A 26,007-nucleotide genomic window follows, 5' to 3' on the forward strand; every position below is an offset into this window, starting at 1 on the left:
TCAGGATCAATTTGGAGCATATCAATGAGAGGTTCACCAAGCCAATTGTCCACCCAAAAATTAATATTCTCACCAGTACCAACAATCCAAATTGAATTAGAATACACCGTAGAAAGGTGCATTTTGATGCTAGCCCAAATAGAGGACTTCATATACCGCTTGCAAGGCCGGCCATTTGAAAAATATTTGCACTTCAGCAGCGCACTCCACTGACAATCACGTGAGGCAAGCTCCCAAGCCAACTTTAACATTAATGAATCATTAATCATGCGAGTTGATTTAATGTCAAGACCGCCAGCCTCCCAAGGGCGACACATAATCTTCCACGAGACAGTGCAAATCTTCCTAGAGTGAATATCCCCACTCCATATAAAATTCTTAATCCAGGAATCCAAAGAACACAACAACCGGCGCGGCCACATGTAAACATTGAAAGAGTACACCAGCATACCATGTATAATAGATTTAACCAACTGAATACGCCCCATGATAGAGAGTAGTACCTTTCCAAGTTGCAAGTTTAGCCTTTATTTTGTCAATAATGGAGAGAAACTGCGAGGCTTTCGGCTTCCCTTTAAAAATAGGACATCCGAGGTAGGTAAAGGGAATGGAACCTGCGCAAAAACCAAGCATGGCAGCAAGCATTTGAACCCGTGAATTTGTCATAGCACCGGTATAAAATCTGCTCTTGTTACGGTTAACAAGCTGTCCCGACACAGTGGAGTACTCAAGGAAAATATTCAACAAACATCTAATATTCCTCTTTGTGCCTGAACAGAAAATCATTATATCATCGGCATACAAAATATGAGTAGGAAAAGCAATCCCCCGAGCATAAACCATTGGAGAAAGACGACCCTCATCATGAGCAGCCGAAATAGCACGGCTGAGCACTTCCTCAGCTAAACAAAAAAGAAGGGGAGACAAGGGGTCCCCTTGTCGAACCCCCCGAGAGCAAGAGAAAAAACCCACCACTTTTGCATTCACCAGAATAGAGAGCCGGGCAGAGTGGTGGTCCGAATCCATTGAGTAAAAACCAAAGAAAAACCAAATTGCATGAGGACGGCAATCAAAAAATCCCAATCTAACGTATCAAAAGCTTTTGATATATCCACTTTCAGTGCAATATTACCACCGACCTGTTTTCTGTCTATGCCATTAACAGCCTCGGATGCCAAAATGACACAATCTGCAATGTTACGCTCTTTTATAAACCCGCGTTGCTCAACTGACACAATCCGCATGGCAATCAAAGCAAGCCTGTCAGCAAGAATTTTAGTGATGATTTTAAACTGAAAGTTTGCAAGAGCTATGGGGCGGAAGTCACCCATAGCCTTTGCACCGGAAGACTTGGGCACCAGCACAATAAGGTTGGAATTAACGTTTGTAGCCAAAGAGCCGGTTAGAAAAAATTCCTGGACCGAATTTACCACATCCAAAGCAACAATATCCCAGAAGGTTTGATAAAAATGACCACCAAACCCATCCGGACCAGGAGCACCGTCACCGTTAAGATCAAACACTGCAGCCTTTACCTCCGAGCTCAAGGGAACACGACACAAAATCTCATTCTCGGCAGCGGTAATCATATTGGGAATAAGCCGCTCCACCATATCATTAGAAGCACAATTATTACTAACACTGAATATAGATTGAAAATAAGATAAAACATGCCCCTCAATATCATCAGGTTCAGAAAGAATATTATCGCCATCCTGAAGCATGGTTAAATTTTTAGAAACAGCACGCACCTTCGTCACTCGGTGGAAGTAAGAAGTATTGCGGTCACCATGAATAAAATTTTGATTTCTAGCCTTTTCCTTCCAAAGGGAGTCTTGCTCATTCAAAGCCTTAGTGAGTAGGAGTTGTGCCTCGAGATCCTGAGAAAAATCTGGAACTTTTTTTCGAAAAGCCAAAACTTTTTTAAAAATCTGGAATTTTTCGAATCTGAAATAGAATTTTTTTTTCGAAATTATGAAGATTTTTCGATTTCGGCTAAAGATTCTAACGAAAATCCATTTTGGGGCTAATGATTCGAAAAAGTTCATATTTTTCTTTCGAAATTAAAAACTTTGTTTTTTTTAATACAAAAAATAAAAATTTTGGTAATAAAAATATCGTTAAAATCTTTTTAATTTCTAAAAATAAAATCTTTTTTCTCAGAAAAATTTTTCGGAAATTTTTTTTCGTAAAATCATTTGCCTTTTTTATAATTTTTTAAATTCAAATTTTTTTTTCAAAAATAAATTTCTGGAAAAAATTTAGGATAAATTCAATTTTTTTTCGAAAATTTTACTCCATAATTTTTATAAAATATTGGAAAAAGTTGGTTTTTTTTTATACAAAGAATTTTTTTTTGAAAATTTGCCTTTTTTGTATTTCGAAATTTAAATTCCAGATTTTTTAAAATATTTTTAATTTCGAAAAAATGTGATTATATTTTCTGTTTTTTCTAATTTTTAAAATTTTGAAAATAAAAATTCCGGAATAAAAAAATCGTAAAAATTTTGGTAATAAAAAAAATTTAAGAATTTTTTTCAAAAAAAAATTACAATTTTTTTTTCAAAAATTAATTTTCAAATTTTTTAAATAATTTTTTTATTTTTAAATAATTTTTTATTATTTTTTTAATTTTTTAATAATAATATCTGATGTGGCAAGCAAAAAAATAAAAAAAAAAAGCCAAGTCAGCGCCACGTCAGCGATTTTGGTGAGCTGGAGGGGGGAGGGGTGTTTTCCGGAAAAAAAAAATTTTACAAGGGTGCAAACCGGACGAAAAATTTCATAAGGGTGAAAACCGGAAATGGCCTATATTACAGGGGTGAAAAACACTATTCACCCTTATTATTATTAGGGTCATGTTAACCGGTGCTCCTGAGACACTGGTTAAGGAAACCAAAAAATAAAGTTTAAATTAAAAAATACACTTTGTTGACTTTTAAGGGACTGACAACACAATCTTCAACGTTGTACATACTATTCTGCTGACACGTTAGCACTCCGACGCTCAAGTCAGCAATGGAACTGAGAAAGTGTGTGTAAGAAGTGTTCTGAAAAGTGATATGTACCTTGAGGGTGAAACAAGTTCACCCTTATATAGGTGTGCGTTGGCCATAACCGTCTTCGGGTTATGCGGCGTATGATTAGGAGCGGAGAAGGACACGTGTATGGCGATCCTCACGCAAGGGTGCACTCCTATGTGGCACGGTGCACACACATGTCGACGTGTGGTTGGCCTTGTGACCGGTCCAGAACATGTCAGTAGGCCCCAACGTATGGAAGAGTAAAGCGATGACTTACTCTCTCAGAGATAATTAAAACATAAAAGAATTGAGATTTCTAAATTGTCATCTAAATGATCCAACTTTGTATATGAATCTTAGAAGTTCATAACATATTCTTTCTTACCTTAGTAGTTCTACAAACAGACAGTTCAATCTCTTCTACCTTGGGAGAAGAATAAAATTAATATACAACGTTGAAAAAAAGTGTTTACTATATTTCTATGTTCAAACTTCAGCCCTAGGCATGTCACACTCGTTAGGTTAATAAAGCATCAAGATTTTTGCACGAGAAAATTAAATAGAAATTATTATATATTTGAATACAAGAATTAAATTAAAAAGATCCAACAAACAAATAGAGATTCATTTTAGAATCCTACCTAATTAAGGTTTAATTACTCATAGTAACGAAATACAAAATTACAAAAGAATAAAACATATCCTAGAGACTAAGGTTGAGGAGAGATACTCCTCCCTTAAAGCTCGTAGTGGTTGCCTTCCTCTTGAACCACTTTGTTTTGAATGAATAATTATTGGTTGTGATTTGTTGGTTGTGATTTCTTCCTAAAGATGCTAATCTTCTTCTTCTCGTTCTTCTTACAAACTAAGCAACTGATGGAGGCTACTGTTGTGAGAGAAGAACTCATCTCACTCTCAAACTCTATGAAGGTGTTGTTAGACACGCTTGTTTTCACTCTACTGTTGTGGACAACTTCTGGACCATCAAACTTGATGTTTCACTCTTGCTTGTTACTCCTTTCGTCCCTTATTATAAGTCCCTTTGACTAATTTCACACATATTAAGAAAAGTTGATAGTATAATTAATGTGTCTAGTTTGTATGTTAATTTTACTAAATTGTCATTTGTTTGTATGTGTATTTAGTTTGACTTTTCATACTCCAAGACAAATTGATATTATTAATCTGGGGTATAATTAAGAAAAAAATATATAATTCAACTAGTAAATATTATTAATCTGGGGTATAATTAAGAAAAAAATATATAATTCAACTAGTAATTTTGTATAGGGGCATATATTTAAGGCCTTTGTTTTTTTCTTTTAAAAAAGACCTGTAATTAGGGATGGAGAGAGTAATAAATACATGTATTTCGTTGAGAAAATTGGTCGAGTCTAAAATACGGGTTCGATCCGCCGGACCGTCCCATCTAACCCGCCATTTTAGGCGGGCTAGAATGAGGTTTTGAGCCCACCCCCTATAGTTGACCCGCCCCGTTTAGTCCGCTAAAAGAGTGGGTTGTGGCGGGATAAGTCGGGCTGGCCCGCAGGATGATTAAATAATATTTATTTATGTTTACTCCAATTAATGTATCGCAATAATATTACATATAAGTACCGTCCTATGCAAGCTAGGTTGACCTCAAGGCCAAGTTAAATTGTCGCAAACAAGCGATTTGACCAATGCTCAACACTTGGGCGAGATGAACAAATTAAAAGCAGGTCTCTCTAATGGGTTGACTCCTTCCACCTTAAACAAGGTCCTTAGAGCATTTGTTAGGAAAACCTTCTATATATATGAGCTTACCCGGCATATATAAAGCATTGACTTCATCCACCTTGCCAAAATGTCACGACATTATCTAGGTTATTATTGTAATTTTTTATCAGACCCTCGTTAAAGTTTTATCTTATCATGTCATAATATTTACTCATACTAGAAAATTAGAAGCTAATCCACATTGGCTCAGTTGGCAAAAGGAGCGGGCCACTTCCTTGCAGAAGGTTGTGTGTTCGTCTCCCGCTGCCGATGTGAGGATGGGATTGGTGGGTGATCTGTTTTATCAGACCCTCGTTAAAATTTTATCTTATCATGTCATAATATTTACTCATACTAGAAAATTAGAAGCTAATCCACATTGGCTCAGTTGGCAAAAGGAGCGGGCCACTTCCTTGCAGAAGGTTGTGTGTTCGACTCCCGCTGCCGATGTGAGGATGGGATTGGTGGGTGATCTGTAAGTACCTCTATAAGCGCTCTTGGGAAGAGATTCCTCTGAGCCCTGAGGCCTGCCCTGACCCTGGTGGTTACAGGAGCCGAACCCACCTAAACTTTTATCTATCATTATACTAGAAAATTAGAAAGCCTCGATGCTGGTTCCTACAAACAAAGTGGAACGTCCTCTCAAAAAAAAAAAAAAAAAAAAACAAAGTGGAACGCTCTTATAAGCGCTCTTGGGAAGAGATTCCTCTGAGCCCTGAGGCCTGCCCTGACCCTGGTGGTTACAGGAGCCGAACCCACCTAAACTTTTATCTATCATTATACTAGAAAATTAGAAAGCCTCGATGCTGGTTCCTACAAACAAAGTGGAACGTCCTCTCAAAAAAAAAAAAAAAAAAAAACAAAGTGGAACGCTCTTGTAAGATTCTTTATCTGAAAGTGAACAACGTCCACTTTGCTTTTATGTATTCTTTTGATATTCTATCTGACATGACAACATTAATTAAACTAAAGTGAGTATGTTGGGAAGAAATTTGTCGGAAACATTCATTCTATGCTGAGTCATAGCACTGATAGCCCACTACGCGTCTGTCTTTTTCTTTTACACTTTAATCATTCATTCATCAAAGAGAGAGGAGCACAGTTTCTCTTGTTACACATACACTTTCATCTTGTTGCTTGTGATTTCTCTCAAGATACTATTCTTCTTCTTCTTCTTACAAACAAACAAACAAACAAAGCAAGTAATGAAGAGTTTTGTGTCGGAAACAGCCCTCTCAACTTGTGTGAAAGTGATGTTAAAGGAGATTGTTTCAAGTGAGTTCATGGACACCTACAGGAAGACAAAGCTTGACGTTCCACTCTTGGAAAAGCTCCAGACAGAACTGCTCAATTTTGAAGTTGTACCTAATGATGATGCTGTTAGCGTACATGCATGGTTGAATTGGTTGAAAAATGTTGTCGTCGATGTTAACTTCCTGTTTGGTGATATAAAGTATGCGTTGCGCTGCAAAAAGGATGCAGAGTCTGAAACACTAACTCCTACTTCTCAGGTTCTGAAAGATCTTTCTTCTCGTTTGGAACCCATGGTCATTAATTTAATTAAAGAATTAAAAGGCTTGAGTTCAGGATGTGTACGTGTTCCCAATTCCAGCAGTGTTTGGCTTGAAACCTCAACAACTTCTGCTGTGGTTAATAAATCTTGTATATATGGAAGAGACACTGATATAAAGAAACTTAAACATCTTTTATTGTCTAGTGATGGTGATGATAGTAAACTAAGGGTTATTTCCATTGTCGGTATGACAGGGATTGGTAAAACTGCCCTTGCAAGAGTCCTTTACAATGATCCCCAAGTTAAGGAGAAATTCAGGGTTATGCCAAAACTTGATTATTATGGTTTCAGGGAGTCAAAACATAATTACACTTTATGGGTTTTGGAAAACATTCTCGAATCTCTTCCTTCACAAACAGTTAGTGGTGATAACTTGAATGCCGTTTACCCGCATTTTTTGTTAGTATTGGATGACGTGTGCGATGCAAGGTCTATCAATTGGACATTACTGATGGATATCTTAAATGCTGAGAAAACAAGAAGAACGATCATCATCACAACACGAGATGAAAGAGTTCCGAAATCCATGGAAAGCTTTTTCTATGTCCACTATTTGAGACCTCTGGAAAGTGAAGATTGCTGGTCTATAGTTTCCAGACATGCATTTGGAGAATGTAACAACCAGCAACAATCCAATCTAGAAGAAATAGGAAGGAAAATTGCAAAAAAATGTGATGGATTACCATTAGCTGCAGTAGCACTTGGGAATTTTCTTCGCACCAAATTGTCCCCAAATAACTGGCAGAATGTGCTAACACGTGACATTTGGGAATTGGTACATAATCAAGTGCTACCTGTTCTACAATTGAACTACCATGATCTTCCGGATCCTTTAAAACCGTGCTTTGAATATTGTTCAACTTTTCCAAAGAAATCCAGCTTAGAAAAAAATGTGGTAGTTCAATTGTGGATTGCCGAAGGGTTGGTAAAATCTTACAAAGATCAGGAAAAAGTCGGAGAACGATTCTTTGATGAACTAGTGTCAAAATCGTTGATACATCGACAATCTGTAGGCAATGAGGAAGCAAACTTTGAAATGCATAGCCTCTTCCATGATTTTGCTACAATGGTTTCATCTTCATATTGTACCAGGTTGGACGAACAAAACATACATAATTTATCATACAATAGAGGGCTATATGACTCATTTAATAAATTTGATAAATTGTATGGAGTAAAAGGTCTACGATCCTTTGTAGCATTACCATTACAAGAACAATTACCTCGTTGTTTGCTATCGAACAAGGTAGTACATAACTTGCTGCCAACAATGAAACAACTACGCGTGTTGTCTTTGTCAAACTACAGGAGTATCACCGAGGTTCCCAACTCTATTGAAAATATGTTATACCTGCAGTACTTAAATCTTTCCCACACTATGATTGAAAGGCTGCCTCCTGCAACATGCAAGCTTTACAATCTGCAGTTCTTGTTGTTGGCTGGTTGTAGGAGGCTCATTGAATTGCCGGAGGACTTGGCGAAATTGGTTAATCTCCGTCACCTTGACGTTAGTGACACTGCATTGAGGGAGATGCCCGTACAAATAGCTAAACTAGAAAATCTCCATACTTTGTCGGACTTTGTTGTCAGCAAGCAGAATGATGGATTGAAGCTAGCGGAGCTGGGAAAATTTCCCAACCTACATGGAAAACTTTCAATTTCACAGCTACAAAATGTTAATGACCCCTTTGAAGCAGATCAAGCCAAGATTAAGTTGAAAGAACGAATAGAAGAGTTAGCTTTAGAATGGGATTGTGGTAGTACTTTTCCAGATTCACCAATTCAAAGTGTTGTACTTGAACATTTGCTACCCTCAATAAATTTGAAAAGTCTCACCATAAAAGGCTACGGTGGAATCAGCTTTCCAAATTGGTTGGGTGATTTTTCATTTACCAACCTGATGTATTTAAAGATCTCGAATTGCGATGATTGTTTATGGCTTCCACCCCTTGGACAATTGGGTAATCTGAAAAAACTCATTATTGAAGGGATGCAATCAGTAGAGACAATTGGTACTGAGTTCTATGGAAGTGATGGTTCTCCTTCATTTCAACCATTTCCCTCCTTGGAGACTCTACACTTTGAGAATATGCAAGAGTGGGAGGAATGGAGCTTGATTGGAAGTACAGCTACGGAGTTTCCTAGTCTAAAAACTTTGTCACTTAGTAAGTGCCCGAAACTGAGAGTAGGTAACATACCTACCAAATTTCTTTCCTTAGCTGAACTTGAGTTAAGAGAATGTCCTCTATTGGTGCAATCAATGCCATCATCAGATCATGTGTTCGGGCAAACAGTGTTCCCTCTAAATTCTCTTCAACAGTTGACTATAGACGTCTTTCCATCTCCCATGTCTTTGCCAACAGTCAGTCTACCGAGAACCTTGAAGTCTCTTATAATCAGTAACTGTGAGAATCTAGAGTTCCTTCCTCATGAATACTTGCACCATTGCACATCACTTGAAGAATTGAAAATATCTTATAGCTGTAATTCAATGATATCATTTACCTTGGGCGCTCTCCCTGTCCTCAAGAGTTTGTTTATCGAGGGTTGTAAAAATCTGAAATCGATATTAATTGCAGAAGACGGGTCGTCGCAAAAGACTCTCTCATTTCTTAGAAGCATCAAAATATGGGATTGTAATGAACTGGAATCATTTCCCCCAGGCGGATTGCACACTCCAAACCTCATTCACTTTGTTGTGTGGAAGTGTCAGAAGCTTCAGTCACTACCAGAAGCAATGAACACTCTAACCGACCTTCAAGAAATGGAAATTGATGACCTGCCTAATCTTCAATCTTTTGTCGTAGATGATTTGCCAATCAGTTTACGGCAGCTGACTGTTGGCTCTGTCGGAGGTATTTGGTGGAATACCGAGCCAACTTGGGAACATCTCACTTGTCTTTCAGTGTTGCGAATTAATGGCAATGCTACGGTGAACACCCTGATGGTGCCACTGCTACCTGCATCGCTTGTTACACTATGCATCAGTGGTCTTAATAATACAAGCATTGATGGGGTGTGGCTTCAACATTTGACTTCTCTCCAAAACCTTGAGATTGTTAACGCTCCCAAACTCAAGTCGTTGCCAAAAAAAGGGCTGCCTTCCTCTCTTTCGGTACTAAATATGACTCGTTGCCCATTGCTCAAAGCAAGTTTGCGGAGGAAGCGAGGGAAAGAGTGGCGTAAAATTGCTCACATACCTGCCATAATTATTGATGATGAATTGTCACATGAGTTTGACCATGATTTTGAGAGTTATGGTGGTTATTTCCACTTTTAGAATTATGTTCTTCTTATATACCAAGCAAGTATTTTGCTTTGCAAAAGTGTGATACGGTCGATGCATGCAGTTGGCCTGGCTTGACATGTTGTACCCTATTTGTGCACCTTCAGAAAAAGCCAAATAGTAAGTTGTTAATTTCAATAATAACATCAAAATACCATATTATAGCACTAACGCTAACTCTTTTTTTTTTTTTTTTTTTTTTTTTTATCATAGAATTATATTTTGTGGGACCCCTGCTTTTGTCCAATCTTGCTGTTGTGAGAAGCAAAATTCATGTGTACAACCTTATTCCAAGTCCAGAAAATGATTTACTAATCAGGAACAAATGAAAAGGAGAAACAACTGACCGCAAATATGTTCGGTAATCATTTTGGCTATATGATTTCATATATATTTTAATGAGTTGGTTTTAATGCTTTGATTGTTTATTTGTATCAAACTCTTGTAACATGGTTCAAATTCCTCATGTTTGTCAATTAGAACTCTTTCCTAATTGAGAAAAGTTCTTTAAGGTGATTAGCCTTCTACCTTTCATTCTCATGTAATATGACAGATAAAGTTGTTGCTTCTTTTATCAAACTTTTTTTTTCTACAGATATATGAGAAATACTTATAAATGTCTGAATTGCATCATATTAACAATTTAGGATAACCTAGATTTTGCAGTTCACCACTTGTTGACTTTCTATAAATCTTTATTTTGTGTGAAGCCATTATGTTTTTTCCACCACCACCTCATATTGATAGGATATGAAGACAAATGCTTTATTTATTTTTTTATTTATTTATTTCCCAGTTGCGGTTATGATGCTTAAGGAAGTTATCTGTTCCTAAATTGTTTCGTTTGCAGATTTACCAAAGGCTTCAAGTGTGATTGATGGCTTTTACCAAGATTGCAGTAGAGGTATCTCAGGTATAAATTTCCTCTTTAATTGGTTTTTAACAAAATTCCTATTACTACGTGCATGGTCCAATGCTTATCTTTCCTTCAAAGCTTTTTTGTTATTCTCAGTGTTAGTGTCTTGCTGGGCAAGTGAATGGAGATATTATATTCTTTGTGAATCCATGCTTGTCTGAGTCCTTTCTGCAAGGGACTTGTTTTGAAGCCTAGAGGTACCATTCTTCCCTTCCCTACACTACAACAGTTATGCCATTTTTCCCCCTCCCTTAGTTCATTTAGTTTTACATGCTGTTGTTCATGAGTTTTCTTATGCGTTAGCCGTAAGTTTTATTGATTGCTATTATTTACTAGTCTGTCTTCTAGTTTTTATTAGAGGATTCAGAAAATGAGGTACAAATCCTCTGTTTTGTGAAAGTATATGTGATTTTGGCATATCCTATGTTGGGAAGGATCTTGAGTCTATTATAATAAAATAGCTTGCCTGACACGTTGGTTGTTAGTTAATTAGGCTTTTATCATGTGTACTCCCTGTGCTTTTTTAGAAAATTCTGATGCAGTATGTTCTAATAATTTAGGATAACCCAGATTATACTACTTGTGTTTGTCCTACTGTAATCATCACTCTAAGATTTTGCAATTCCCCACAGCATCCAACCTTTGTTGGTCATGTTTTTCTTATTATATTTTGTGTGTGTGTGTGCATTCCAAACACCTCATATTGATAGGATATGAAAACATATGCTTATTTGCTTACTTGTTTATTTATTTATTCATTTCCCAGCTGGGATTATGATGCCTAAGGAAGTTATTTGTTCCTTGATTATGTTTTGAGTTTTGAGACTATCATGTTAAGTTGTTTACCCTTTGATCAACCAGATTTGGTGGCTTAATCTCTGTTTTTGAATTATTTGGTTCTGTTTGCAGATCTGCCAATGACTTCAAGCGTGATTGATGGCTTGCACCAAGATGGCAACAGTGGCATCTGAGGTATAAACTTCTCTTTGATTGGGTTTAAAATTATTCCTTTTACTATGTGCATGGTCCAATGCTCATCTTTCTTTCCAAGTTTTTTTTGCAAATATTGCAAAAGTTAATGTTCCATTGTCATGAAGTGATTGATAGAACAGTTCAATTTCAATCACAGTCTTGGTGAAATGAGATAATGCATTCTTTGCGAATCAATGCTTGTCTGAGTCTTTCCTTACACTACAACTGTCATCACATTTTTCTCCCTCCCTTAGTTCATTAATTTTTTCTTCTCGAGTATTCCTATGCTTTAGTTTAATATATTGCTATTATTTACTAATACGTCTTCTAGTTTTTTGCAGGATTCAGAAAAAGAGATAGAAGTCCTCTGTTTGGTGAAAGTATATGTGATTTTGGCATGTCCTGCGTTGGGAAGGATCTTTGAAAAGATGTTGCTCTATTCCTACCATCAAAGTTATTTGTGAGTATTATATTTGGCCCATTTTGTCACATGAATAATTGTTTTCTTATATGGTGTTAATATGTTTACTCTATTTATCAGCTTGAGTCTGTTACAAGAAAATAGCTTGCCCGACACTTCACAGTAGCTTGCCCGCCTTGATAACATTATTAGTTTCTTATCTATGGTTGTTGTTTCTTACTTGCTAAAGCGGCAGATTCACGAACTGCATGTAATTGGGTCAAGTGTTGTCAATTGCAAATCGCGGAAAATAAGTTATTTGCTCAATTTTAGCTATGCATCAGTGCTATAGGGCTGCTATAACCCCTTTTTTACAATCTTATCTATGCAATAGCACTTTAGCGCCACTACAGCCGCTATATTAACAACACTGACTGGACCAAAATCAAACATATGCTTGTGATAACTGTTTTAAACTTCATACAATAGATGACTCCATTATACTTCAAAAAGTAGTATCTTCCTTGAGATTTTCTCTTTATGCTCTCTCCATGGCATCGCAAAAAGTAACTTCGAAAACAGGTTTTATAAAGTGTATGTACAGTCTCTTTTTTGCTCATATTTTACACGTATGTCCTTAATTCTTAACTATGAAAAGCATCACATCATTTCGATTATATCGTTATTTTAGTGTATGCAAAATTACTTGTTCCTATTATGATGGATGCAGTTGGCTAGGCTTGACATGTGGTAGTTTTTCTTGTTGGTAGTTAGTTAGGCTTTTATCAAGTTCTAGTAATTTAGAATGTAATCTGTTTTATTTTCCTCTAATTCATAGTTTCCTCCACAAATCTTAATGATGTTCAGGGAATATCCAGGCTTTCGTGGAGAGATCCTTGACGGTGGCCGCCAGAGCATGTCATCCTTTATTTCACATATTCATAGATAGATCTTATATACATTTGTAAACGAATATGTTTTCAACAACTAAATTGAGATTGGAAAACTTTTAAAATAAAATGATTTATTCATCGTTAAAAGCTAAATTGGGATTGGAACACTTTTGAAATAAAATGACTTATTCATTGTTAAAAGCTAAATTTAGAATTCCAACATTTATATAAATAAGAATTCTAATATTTCCTTAACTATCTTCACTCTTCAGATAATATTTGAAGATAATATGAACATCTCATCTTTTGAACATTTACGATTTAACTATTTTACAGCCGTGCATCGCGCGAGTCTCCATCTAGTATAAATATATTTTGAGAATGAGAGACAATCCCAAAAATGAACTGAATCATCATCATGGGAATGAAACACAATCTCATACTTCTTACAAGAAGTTATTCTTCTAAAATCATGACCATTGAAATTACAAATTAACGGTCGATGTTGCATTTGTGTATGATACATGAAAACTATCATTTGTGTTTGCTAAATGACACCGTTCTTGTTACAAACAAAGCAAGTAATGGACTTTTTTTTTTTTTTTTTATATATTTTAAGATAAAGGATCAAAATTGTTATTTTGTTATTTTTTATCAGTTGAGCTAGTTAGAAAAACACAATATACGTTGATTTCTGGATCAACTACTTTTAAATATTACACACAGTTGAACTTGTATCTCAGCCATTAATTTGATATTAAATATTGTTTTTACCAACCTCATCATTTATTTATACTGGACAGTTGAGATCAACCAATGAATTTTAGGCTTATCTTATCACTGTTCTAGGAACATTGATAGCCCACCTACCAGCAGTACCACTTGCTACGCGTTTGTCTTTTCTCTCACAACAGTTATCACTGTTGTGATTTTTGAAGAAGCTACTCTTCTTCTTCTTACAAACAAACAAAGTAAGTAATGGAGGGTTTTGTGTCAGAAACAGCCCTCTCAACTTGTGAGAAAGTGTTTTAAACAAGATTGTTTCTAGTGAGTTCGTGCTAACTCCAAACCTCATTTATTTTAAGCAAAAGTTTAGTTGAGTATGATTAGCAGCCATCTATCCAGTTCTGTTACACAGACATTGCAGAACCATTTTTTCTTTGATCTAAGAAATACATTGAAATTTAAATCCTTTGCTTGATCTGTAAAGATGGTGAGTTTAATTAATAACAATATATTAATATAGTTCCATTTTTATTGAAGTCTGAATCCTTTGGTTGATCTGTAAAGATAATATGAGTTTGATAACAAACTCTTTTCTTCTCTATTCACTATTTCTCCTTCATCTCTATTCTTCTAATATATTTAAACTACTTTGCTTTATTTCATACTCTGCAGTGTTATCTTCAACTTTTCTAATAGTGAAACATCAAGTTTCGTTCTACGAAAAAAGTCCAACAATAGCACAACACTCGCTATAGATTAGTCTCTTCGCAATAATAATCAGATAAGATCAGATATACAATAGTAATCAATTTTTATTATAGTTACTAACTAACTTCAGATTCAATGGAAGTGGTAAGCATGATTGGTGGACTATTCAATATATGTATTATTTTTTACAGGAAGCACATGAACGTGTAAATGATTCTTTTACATTTTTTGCAGTGTGATTAGCATTCCACTAAAAATCAATTAGTAATATATTTTACCAGTGCACATGAACGTGTAAATGGTTCACACTTATTTATGTCCTACAGTATTATATAAAACATTACTGGTTGTCGGTTGCTAAGCTAAAAGCAACAAAAACAGTGCTCATTTTTTCTTTATAAAAAAGTTCAAATCCAGATCACTTTAAAAAATATTCGCATAGATACGACGAATGCAAGTTGAATTCAACTGCTCTGCCACTAGCATATATTAATTAACATAACATAATAGTAGGTCATTTCCCACTAATTTCATCAGCTATTGGTTGATACTAGTCATCATAAATGTAACACAGAAAATAAGTAGTTTTTTTTTTTTTTTTTTACGAACATGACAATTATTCTCGAACAATTTTATTTTTGCAAACTTTGACGGTTGTTATAGGAGAGATGGTGCAATCATTGTTGTCAAAATCCTAACTTTATTCACCTTTAATGACTCAAATCCATAACAAAATCTTTAAATAGGCAAAGTCCTAGTAAAATCACACGAAATCGTGAAATCCATAAGGGTTTTGAAGGATGTTGTCCATTTTTTTTAGTCATTTACGTATAAGTATTGTGTGGAAATTAAACTGAGTCATTTATGACTATATACAACTTATAACATATATTTAGCATTATCTTTGTTTTGGTAAAATTCATCGATTTTGATTGCGATTTTACAATTTCTTATATCGATTTTACAAAATTAGTTGAGTAAAATCCTTCGATTTTGCTATTCCCTTTCAACCTGAAGCAAAATCCCGATTTTGAAAACCTTAGGTGCAATAACTAAAACAATTGGGTAAATGAATGAAAAATTTCACGTACACTAATGGATCCGAATTGCATGTGTTAATAAAAGCACACAGTTTGCCACCATAGTTGATTTCGACCATTGGTTTGAGATCAAATGGTTTATTACAAATCCATTAAATCAATTACAAATCATCTCTTCCCTCAATTTTAAAATAGAAAGACACAAACCTCTGGAAGTAAAAACCTAAAGCATCATCACCCTTCCCTGCAGGAAGAGCACCTTTGCAGCCTTCATTGTTGTACTGAACAACGGCGTGCGCGGACCTGCCACGGTGATCAGGCCGCACGTCGATCCTACTTCCTTTCCCCAAAACTCGTGGTTCATTCCCCTTGCTAACCCTAGGTCGTCGATCATCAATGAACCCTTGCTGAGAGCCATGACGAACCCTGTAACCTCCCTATCCTCGATCAACCTATCCTGGTGCTTTCCGATGTCGTGATCTCATCTTATTCCTATCACCCTTACCCCTCCATTTAGTGGCACCCTGCTTAGCCCCCTTTTCCCCTGATGAATCTCACCTCCGGCGGAAAAAAAATTGCCGTCATGATTGCCCCAGTTTCCCGGAGCCACAAATAGAGAATCAAATTCATAATTCACACGGGGCAACGAAAATCACAATGACGACTCTAAAAGTTCTAAAAGCATGTTTATAGCATTAGAGAATTTTTTTTTTTGACAAAAAACGATATTCATTCATTTAAATTGATAGAGTACATCAGATACAATAACTTGTTTAATATTGCTAAAAACGTAAAAGGGTGAATCTGCGAACAAACTCACAACACCCAAGTTAATAACATACAATGGCAAAATGCCTACAAATAATATGATAAATTATAAGTCACTGCATTACCATGCTTCCGGATCTGCAGCGTCGACACCCAAATAATTGATGAAATTTGTAATTGATTGAAGTGGATCTTTCAATAGAAAACTAACGAACACCGCAGCAAGACGCGAATTCAAACGCCACACAAGATGACAAACAACACAACACCGCACTCAGATGACGAATTCACAAAAAAAAACACAAAAGGAAAAACTTGATATATGTGAAAACCACTTATTTAAATTGAAAGAAAGGGGTAAAAGATGCAGATGGGTGATTCTAGGTCAAAAAATGACCTAAAACCATTCCTCCTCGATGAATAAAGGAGAAAGAAAACTTAGAGAGAGGCGGATTTTCCCTCACTAAAAACTAGGGCCAACTCCCAACTTGATTCCTTGCGTTAAATTACACAGTGAAACAATTCTTATTAGTGTTCAGGGTATTACGAATAGGGGTGGGCAGAAAAACTGAAAAACCGAACTGAATTGCTGAACTGAACGATAAAATACTGAACCATTACTAGCAGTTCTGAAACTAAACTGAAACAGTTCAGTTCGGTTCGAAACAGTTCAGTTCGATTCGAAACAGTTCAGTTTAGTTCGGAACAGTTCAGCTCAGTTCGGTAACTAAAATTCAATTTCCTTTGTTTTTTTAATTTTTTTTCAACTGTACCAATAATAACAGTTCAGTTCAGTTCGGTTTGAAACAGTTCGGTTAAAACAAATAAAATTTGTATTGGAAAGTGTAATTTTTAACTTTTAAAACATAGAATACACAATTTTCAAGGAATTATTTCCTTTTACATTTCCTTAACCAGTGCCCCGCGGCACCGGTTAACATTTACCATAAATTAATGATCATTTTGTGAAGAATATTACTATTAAAACATAGAATACACAATTTTCAAGGAATCATTTCCTTTTACAATTTCTTAACTAGCCCCGGAGGCACCGGTTAACATTTCCTATAAATTAATTATCATTTTGTGAAGAATATAACTATTTGTAAGGACTTGTAATTTAAGAAAATATATTTCATATAAAATATTTTGAACTCCAATCAGACCTTTGAATTTGTACCTTAGACTGATATCTATATTGGTTCAATATGTGATCTGGTTTTGATTACATTCATTTTATAATGTAGGATACGTTATAAATAGAAAGAAATGCTGAAATTGTTAGGCTGGACGTTATGAGTGGAGTTCGAACTCCGGTATCTCCACTTTATGTGTGTGAGTTTATGATGACTTTGTCATCTCGTCTGTCAACCAAAAAAAGAATGAAAATATTAATTTTGATGTTTTTTGATTTTTTCAAGGAGTAAACATTTTTTTTATGGTCTCGTAGACATGTTTAACACTTTTATCCACCTTAGTTTAATTTCAAACAAATTTATTTATGTGATATGATGACGACGTTTGAAAATTATTGATTGGAGTTTTTCTTCATTCATGTTAGACAAATGCTGATTAACTACTCAGTGTTTCTTAGTGAGTTTTTTAATTGATGACATAATGCACAATAATTTTTCTTACTAAACAATAAGGACGGCAGAGCAAGTATCCAGATTCCACTAATTTAAGTCACATTAACTAACTGTAATATACCAACACGCAATAGTTTATTATCCTAATTTGATTACTTTATCTATACTATTGCCGTATATCGAGAAAACTATAACACTTTTGGACTGACTTTTTCATTTCTAAAAATACCCTAAATATTTAATACAAATAACATGTAACAAATAGATAAAAATAAATTTAAATATTAAAACAAACGTAACAAACACGGTATGATCATATGTCTGACTTTTTTCGTTTATCATTTAAAAAGTGTAACAAACTATACGAGTATATTTATACTTACTTTTTCATTATTCCAATTATATCCTTAAACAATTTTTTCTATAATAAAGATTATTGTTGGTATCATTGAAAAAAAATATTAAATTATAATTTTTTTGTTATATTATTGGTGTCATTGAAATAGATAATCATATTAGTTTGATATTTATCTGTAAAAATAAAGATTGATATTTATATTTTTAGTTTTAATCAAAATCAATAGTTCATAAAAAACACCGTTTGTAATTTTAAAACGTGAGTGCAATAAAAAGAGTGGAAAAACCTCTTTTCGCTAGTTATAATAAAGGAAGCTATCGAGAAATTTCGCAAGGTTTGTATATAGCATGATGCAATTAAAATAGTAATTTAGAGAAGAAAAATTTGAAACATTATCACTTTGTTTGTATATATCATCAACTAAAAAATATTATTGCTTTTTATTTGATCTGACTTGCATTTTGTTCTTGTTATTCTTCTTACAAACTAAGCAACTGATGGATTTTAGAATTGATCTTGTTAAAGCATTGTTAGACAAACTTTCTTCTAGAGAGTTGGTGGACAATTTCCGAAGCACAAAGCTTGACGTTTCACTCTTGACAAAGTTGACGAAAACACTTTTGTGGGTTTCAATTGCACTTAATGATGCTTATGTTGCTGATGATGTCAAAGATGTGCTGGGATATGCTGTCTTTGAAGTTCACAATTTGTTTCATGAATTCAACACTGAGGTGTCGTTCTGCAAAGAAGACGCTGAGTTCAGGTGGGTCGTTAATTCTAAATTACAAATGTTAATTGAAAAATTAGAAGGCTGGTGTTCGGGAGAACAGGTAGGTGAATTACGTGTTTTCAATATGGAGGCTTTCCCCTCAGTAAAAAAGAAACTAATGGAGGCTATTAATGGAAAAACATACTCAGATTTTGTGAAGGTGTTGTTAGACATGCTTGGTTCTAATGAGTTTGTTGACAAGTTCCAAGGCACAGAGCTTGACTTTTCACTTTTAAAAAAGCTGAAGTCAACACTGCTGAAAGTTCAAGCCATAGTTAATTATGTTGAGATGAATATTACTGTCAATATGACACTGCTGCAGGATATTGATGGTATTGGGGAGAGAGATATGGTAAATTGGCTGGATATGGTGGAAAGAGGAGTCGTTGAAGCTTACAATTTGTTTGATGAAATCAACTGTGGGGTGTTGGACTTCAATGTAGAACCAGAGAATTCTAATCTTTGCTCTACTTTCGAACTGTTTAATTCGAAAATGCAAACATTAATTCGAAGATTAGAAATCTCGTTTTTACTGCTAGGTTTTTTCAAAGTCAAAACTTCTATGCAACGCATCTCACTCTCAACTTTTCTTAAGGCGTTGTTAGACGAGATTGTTTCTAGTGAGTTTGTTGACAACTTCCAGAGCACCAAGCTTGACATTTCACTCTTGGAAAAGCTTAAGATAACACTTTTGAGGGTTCTTTTTGATGTTGATCATGTCGAGATAACATGGTATGATCTTCATGATCCTCGGAAGATGGTTGCTATAGGGCTTTGGCTGGATATGTTGACAAATGCTGTCTTTGAAGTTGGCTATTTGTTTGTCGAAATCAATCCTCATATATTGACAACTCTAATGCATTCTTCTCAGGTGTTGACAACTCTTTATTCTCCTTTCAAATGGTTTAATGGAGTGACTAATTCTAAATTGCAAAAATTAATTCAAAGATTAGAATTCTGTAGTTCACGAGTACAGGGTCAATTTGGTGGTTCCAGTTCCAACAGTGTTTGGCATCAAACTCCTACAATTTCTCTTTTGGATGATGAATCTTCTTCTATTTATGGAAGAGACAATGATATAAACAAACTTAAACATCATTTGTTGTCTAGTGATGGTGATGATTGTAAAATAGGAATTATTTCCATTGTGGGTATTGAAGGGATTGGCAAAACAACTCTTGCTAAATTTCTTTACAATGATCCTGAAGTATATGACAAATTTGAGTTAAAAGTGTGGGCACATGTTTCAAAAGACTTTGATGATTTGAGTGTTTTGGAAACCAGTCTTGATAACTTGAATACAAATACAGATGACACAAGTGATGTGAACAACATTTACCCAAATTTTTTGCTAGTTTTGGATGAGGTATCTGATGCAAGATCTATCAATTGGACATTACTGATGCATATCTCTAATCTTGGAAAAAGGGGAAGTAGGATCATCATCACAACACAGGATGAAAGGGTTGCACTATCAATGCAATCCTTTGCACTATCCATGCAAACCTCTCTTTCTGTGCACTACATGACACCTCTAGAAAGTGAAGATTGCTGGTCTTTACTTGCCGGACATGCATTTGGAGCATGTAACGACCAACACCAATCCAATCTAGAAGAAATTGGCAGAGAAATTGCAAAAAAATGTTATGGATCACCATTTGCTGCAGTAGCACTTGGGGATATTCTTCGCACCAAATTGTCCCAAGATTACTGGAATTATGTGCTAGAAAGTGACATTCGGTTATTGATAGATCATGATGTGCGACCATTTATACAATTGAGCTACCATCATCTTCCAACTCCTTTAAAACGATGCTTTGAATTTTGTTCAATTTTTCCAAAGAAATCCATCATAGAAAAATATTTGACCGTTGAGTTGTGGATTGCAGAAGGCTTAGTAGAATCGTCCACGAATCAGGAAAAAGTTGGGGAAGAATACTTTGATGTACTAGTGTCAAGGTCGTTGATACATCGACGATCTATTGGTAATGACGAAGTAAACTTTGAAATGCATTACCTCGCCCATGATTTAGCAACAGAAGGATATATGGACGAACATAACTTGCATGATAGGGTACATAAATTCTCATACAATAGAGGGATATATGACTCATATAATAAATTTGATAAATTGTATGGATTGAAAGATCACCGTACCTTTCTAGCATTACCATTACAGAAACAATTGCCTCTTTCTTTGCTATCAAACAATGTAGTACATGACTTGCTGCCAACAATGAAACAATTACGCGTGTTGTCTTTGTCAGGCTACAAGAGTATCACTGAGGTTCCCAGCTCTATTGGAAATTTGTTATACCTGCGGTACTTGAATCTTTCGTACACTAAGATTGATAGGTTGCCTTCTGAAACATGCAAGCTTTACAATCTGCAGTTCTTGTTGCTGGCAGGCTGTAAAAAGCTCACTGAATTGCCCGAGGACATGGGAAATTTGGTTAATTTGCGCCACCTTGACGTTAGTGACACTGCATTGAGAGAGATGCCTGTACAAATAGCCAAACTAGAAAATCTCCAAAGTCTGTCTAGCTTTGTTGTCAGTAAACATACTGGTGGGTCTAATGTTGGAGCGCTGGGAAAACATCCCGACCTACATGGAAAACTTTCCATATCACAGCTACAAAATGTCAATGACCCCTTTGAAGCAGTTCAAGCCAATATGAAGATGAAAGAACGGATAGACAATTTATCTTTAGAATGGGATTGCTGTATTACTTTTTCAGATTCAAAAATTCAAAGTGTTGTACTTGAACATTTGCAACCCTCAACAAATTTAAAAAATCTTACCATCAAAGGCTATGGTGGAATCAGCTTTCCGAATTGGTTGGGTGATTCCTTATTTAGCAACATGGTGTACTTAAGGCTCTCGAATTGTGATGATTGTTTATGGCTTCCACCTCTTGGGCAGTTGGGTAATCTGAAAAAACTCATTATTGAAGAGATGCAATCAGTACAGACAATTGGAACCGAGTTCTATGGAAGTGATGGTTCTCCTTCATTTCAACCATTTCCCTCCTTGGAGACTCTACATTTTGAGAATATGCAAGAGTTGGAGGAGTGGAACTTGATTGAAGGAACGAATAAAGAGTTTCCTTGTCTAAAAACATTGTCTTTAATTAAGTGCCCGAAACTGAGATTTGGAGACATTCTTGACAAATATCCTTCCTTAACTGAACCTGAGTTAAGAGAATTTCCTCTATTGGTGCAATCAATGCCATCCTCAGATCATGCATTCAGGAAACTGATCATGTTCCCTTTAAATTTTCTTCGACGGTTGACCATAGACGGTTTTCCATCTCCGATGTCTTTGGCAATAGACGGTCTCCCAAAAACCTTGAGAGTACTCATAATCAGTAACTGTGAGAATCTAGAGTTCCTTCCTCATGAATACTTCAATTACACATCACTTGAGGAATTGAAAATATCTTATAGTTGTAATTCAATGATATCATTTACCTTGGGTGTTCTCCCTGTCCTCAATAGTTTGTTTATTGAGGGTTGTAAAAATCTGAAATCGATATTAATTGAAGAAGGAGCGTCGGAAAAGAGTCTCTCGTTTCTTAGAAGCATCAAAATATGGGATTGTAACGAATTGGAGTCATTTTCCCCAGGTGGATTGGCCACTCCAAACCTCATTTATTTTTCAGTGTGGAAGTGTGAGAAGCTTCGTTCACTGCCCAAAGAAATGAGCACTCTAACTGGCCTTCATGAAATGGAAATTGATGATCTACCAAATCTTCAATCTTTTGTTATAGATGATTTGCCTACCAGTTTACGGGAACTGACTGTTGGCTCTGTTGGAGGGATTTCGTGGAATTCTAAGCCAACTTGGGAACGTCTCAATTGTCTGTCAGTGTTGCGAATTAAAGGTGGTGATATGGTGAACTCGTTCATGGTGCCATTGCTACCTGCATCTCTCGTAACACTATGCATCTGTGGTCTTAGTGGTAAAAGCATTGATCGGAAGTGGCTTCAACATCTCACTTCTCTTCAAAACCTTGAGATTGTTAATGCCCCGAAACTCAAGTCGTGGCCAACGAAAGGATTTCCTTCCTCTCTTTTAGTACTAAGTATGACTCACTGTCCATTACTGGCAGCAAGTTTGCGGAGGAAGCAAGGGAAAGAGTGGCGTAAGATTGCTCACATTCCCTCAATAATTATAGATGACGAATTGATCACATGAGTTTCCTATTCGGGTGAGTCTCTGAAAGGCTTTTTTTTTTTTTGTTTCTTTCTTATTATGTCATCCTTAATTAACATTCTTAATTTCATTAGCAACATCAATATACCGTATTATAACTCTAACACTGACTTGTTATTTTAATTATAGAATTGTATTCTGTCACCCCTGCTTCTTCCCAATCATGCTGTTGCGAGAGTCAAATTTGCATGCACAACCTGCAACCAAGTCCATTAATGTATTACTAATGAGGAACGGATGAAAAAGAGAAACAGAAACTGACTTCAAATATGTTAGGTACTCTTTTTGGATATATGGCTATATATATTTTGATGAGCTGGTTTTAATGCATTGGTTGTATTGAGCGTGATTGATGGCTTGCACCAAGATTTCAGCAGTGGCATCTCAGAATTAATTTCACCTTTGATAGCTTTTACTACATGCATGTTCTATAATACTCATTTTTCTTTCCATCAATAAATTACTTTTTTGCTTGAGCTTCTCTTTTATTTGTTATTTTGCTATCGATAAATATTGTTAACTAACTTTCACATTAGCAAACAAGATAACACTAATTAATTTTTCAAACGTAGGTATATATACATTGTCGCCCATGCTTGTGCTAATCTGGCTGTTACAAGAGGCAAAACAGAGATCTATGTTAGGTCTTTCATGAAAGGGACTTTGGTTGAAGCCTGAAGTGCCTTTCTTCCCAACATAAGTATTGTGTTTTGCTCCCTCCCTCAGTTTATTTTTTACAAGTTCCTGTTCATGAGTTGTCTCTGCTTTAGATTTATTTGTTACTAATATTTATTGAGTTTTTTTGTCCCTCTTTGGTAAAAAATTTATGTTTTTATGAAAGTTTGTGTGTTTTGCCAGTTCTAAAAATTTGAAATCAATATTGATTGCAGAAGATATGCCGAAGCAGAGTCTCTCATTTCTTAGAAGCATCACGATACAGTTTTGTGGTGAACTGGCGGTACAAAATTGTAAGTAACACTATGGCTGGCCTTCATGAAATGAAAATTCGAAATCTTCTAAATCTGCAATCTACTTCCAATGATAGGTTGCCTATCAGTTTACAGAAACTAAATATCGGCTCGATTGGAGGGATTTTGGGGAATAGATTATGGGAACATCTCAATTGCCTACCCTAGTGTTGTTAAGTGATGATATAGTTAAGGAGCAAAAGTAAACGGATGTGCACTCCGTCCTGCATTCTATTTTTCTGAAGATATAAAGTGCTTGGACGGGAAGTGGCTTCAACGTCCCACCTCTCTCCAATTCTTTGTCATAGAATGAGCTACCTATCAGAAACTGAAGAGGGAACTGCCTATCAGAAACTGCCAATTGCTAGATTGCATGGTCCAATGCTCATCCTTCTTTCCAGAGTAGGTATACTGTTGAGCTAATGGATGAGGATATCGTCTTCTTTGAAAATCTATGCTTGTTTCGGTCCTTTGTGCATGTGATTTTTGTTTGAGCCCTGAGGTTCTCAGACACCACAACTATTGTGAGTTTTGCCTCCACGAGACCAGGTTATTTGAATTTTACAAGCTCTCCTTTAGCTTCACTTTGCTATTTCTATTTGACTATTATTTACTCCTACCTCTCTTCTGGTTATATTACAGGGTTCAGAAAAGGAGATAATTGTTGGAGCAACTCATAGACGAAGCAATTGTCTGTCCGAGTTGATTTGGCAGAAACTTCTTTCCTGCCAAGCACTGGATGCAGTAGAGGATCCCTACTCATGAAAATCAAAGAGGAGAAGTTTTTTCTTATAAGCTGAATACATTTTGTAATTTCTAAAGCTATCTGTATTCATTCAAATTAAGCAACTTATGTGGAGGTGTTTTTTGAAAATATTATGATACTTGCTGTGAATCAGGTGGTGAACACAGTAGTTTTAATTTTATTTTGCCACATGCTCATTCTGAATGAATAAAATTTTCAAAATGGAAGAAAACATTGTGCACTGAGTTAGCTAATTTGTTGCTATAATACCATTTGTATCTGAATTAGCTATAGTACCATTAAGCCTAGCAAGGAAATATAGGCTATTATTTTCACATGAGCAGTGTCCAAAAAGACAATTGGTTTTCTATATATGGTGCTCTGGAAACAGCCGTTCTGTTTGAAATCTTACTAGAAACAAAAATGAATAGTGCAAAAAAACCTAAAAAAGGGAAAATTCATTTTCATTTTCAATAGCACATTCTTACTTTGATATTTTCTCCGAATTATTCAATAGTGCAAACATTGTGTAAGAATAACAATTATAGCAAATTCATTGTCATATCTTTTAATAAAAATGCATTAACAAATAGTCATTTATTAGGCCCATAGATTTTTTTTTTTGAGGAAATATTAGGCCCATAGACAAACTTATTCATGTGGAAGTGCCGTGACAAAATTCAAACTTTATCTCATCAAACGTGGTAAAATTCATTTTCATTTTCAATAGCACATTCTTACTTTGATATTTTCTCCGAATTATTCAAGGAAAATTCATTTTCATTTTCAATAGCACATTCGCACATTCGTACTTTGATATTTTGATAAACTTATTCATGTGGAAGTGCCATGACAAGCACATTCTTACTTTGATATTTTGATAAACTTATTAAACTTATTCATGTGGATCACTTATTAAACTTAAACTTATTCATGTGGATCACTTATTAAACTTATTCATGTGGATCATGTATAAACTTATTACATACACTTATTCATGTGGAAGTGCCATGAGAAGAACATTCTTACTTTGATATTTTGATAGATAAACTTAAACTTATTAAACTTATTCATGTGGATCGTGGATCATGTGGAAGTGCCATGAGTGCCATGACAAAATTCAATCTTTATCTCATCAACTTTCAAACATGTTGGCTTTCAAACATGTTGGCTATTGGCTATGTTGGCTGTTGGCTGAAACACGCCCCATCACGCTTCAGCCCAACTCAGCCCAACCCCCATCACGCTTCAGCCCAACTCAGCCCAACCAATGGGCCTGAGGCGTGGATCATGTGGAAG

The 26,007-nt window shown here is 35.5% G+C and overlaps 1 protein-coding gene, 1 long non-coding RNA gene and 1 pseudogene across 3 annotated transcripts; all 3 read left to right on the top strand.

Moving 5' to 3' along the window:
- The first annotated feature begins 5,885 nt into the window (after nt 1–5,885).
- LOC146935760 (putative disease resistance RPP13-like protein 1) lies at nt 5,886–9,594 on the top strand (annotated as a pseudogene). Its single transcript, XR_015030348.1, has one exon. The product of XR_015030348.1 is annotated as a putative disease resistance RPP13-like protein 1 (transcript).
- A 259-nt stretch (nt 9,595–9,853) lies between these two features.
- Nucleotides 9,854–12,974, top strand: LOC146935761 (uncharacterized). The gene is made up of 6 exons (XR_015030352.1): nt 9,854–10,001; nt 10,491–10,553; nt 10,653–10,753; nt 11,466–11,528; nt 11,860–11,988; nt 12,796–12,974. It is a non-coding gene; the product is annotated as an uncharacterized LOC146935761 (long non-coding RNA).
- Nucleotides 12,975–18,307: 5,333 nt separating this feature from the next.
- On the top strand, nt 18,308–24,940 carry LOC146935762 (putative disease resistance RPP13-like protein 1). Its single transcript, XM_085750856.1, has 6 exons — nt 18,308–22,990; nt 23,125–23,271; nt 23,568–23,695; nt 23,886–23,963; nt 24,041–24,512; nt 24,606–24,940. The coding sequence occupies exon 1, from the start codon at nt 18,508–18,510 to the stop codon at nt 22,975–22,977; it is 4,470 nt and encodes a 1,489-aa protein (XP_085606982.1). The 5' UTR covers nt 18,308–18,507; the 3' UTR covers nt 22,978–22,990; nt 23,125–23,271; nt 23,568–23,695; nt 23,886–23,963; nt 24,041–24,512; nt 24,606–24,940.
- The last annotated feature ends 1,067 nt before the right edge of the window (nt 24,941–26,007 follow it).

Source organism: Medicago sativa, chromosome 3, assembly GCF_051527215.1.
Source record: "Medicago sativa cultivar Bolivia chromosome 3, Bolivia_mono, whole genome shotgun sequence".
NCBI lineage: Eukaryota > Viridiplantae > Streptophyta > Magnoliopsida > Fabales > Fabaceae > Medicago > Medicago sativa.

Bases quoted from the DNA above. Each gene is read 5' to 3' on its own strand.
- LOC146935762 (XM_085750856.1), top strand. From the start codon at position 18,508: ATGGATTTTAGAATTGATCTTGTTAAAGCATTGTTAGACAAACTTTCT.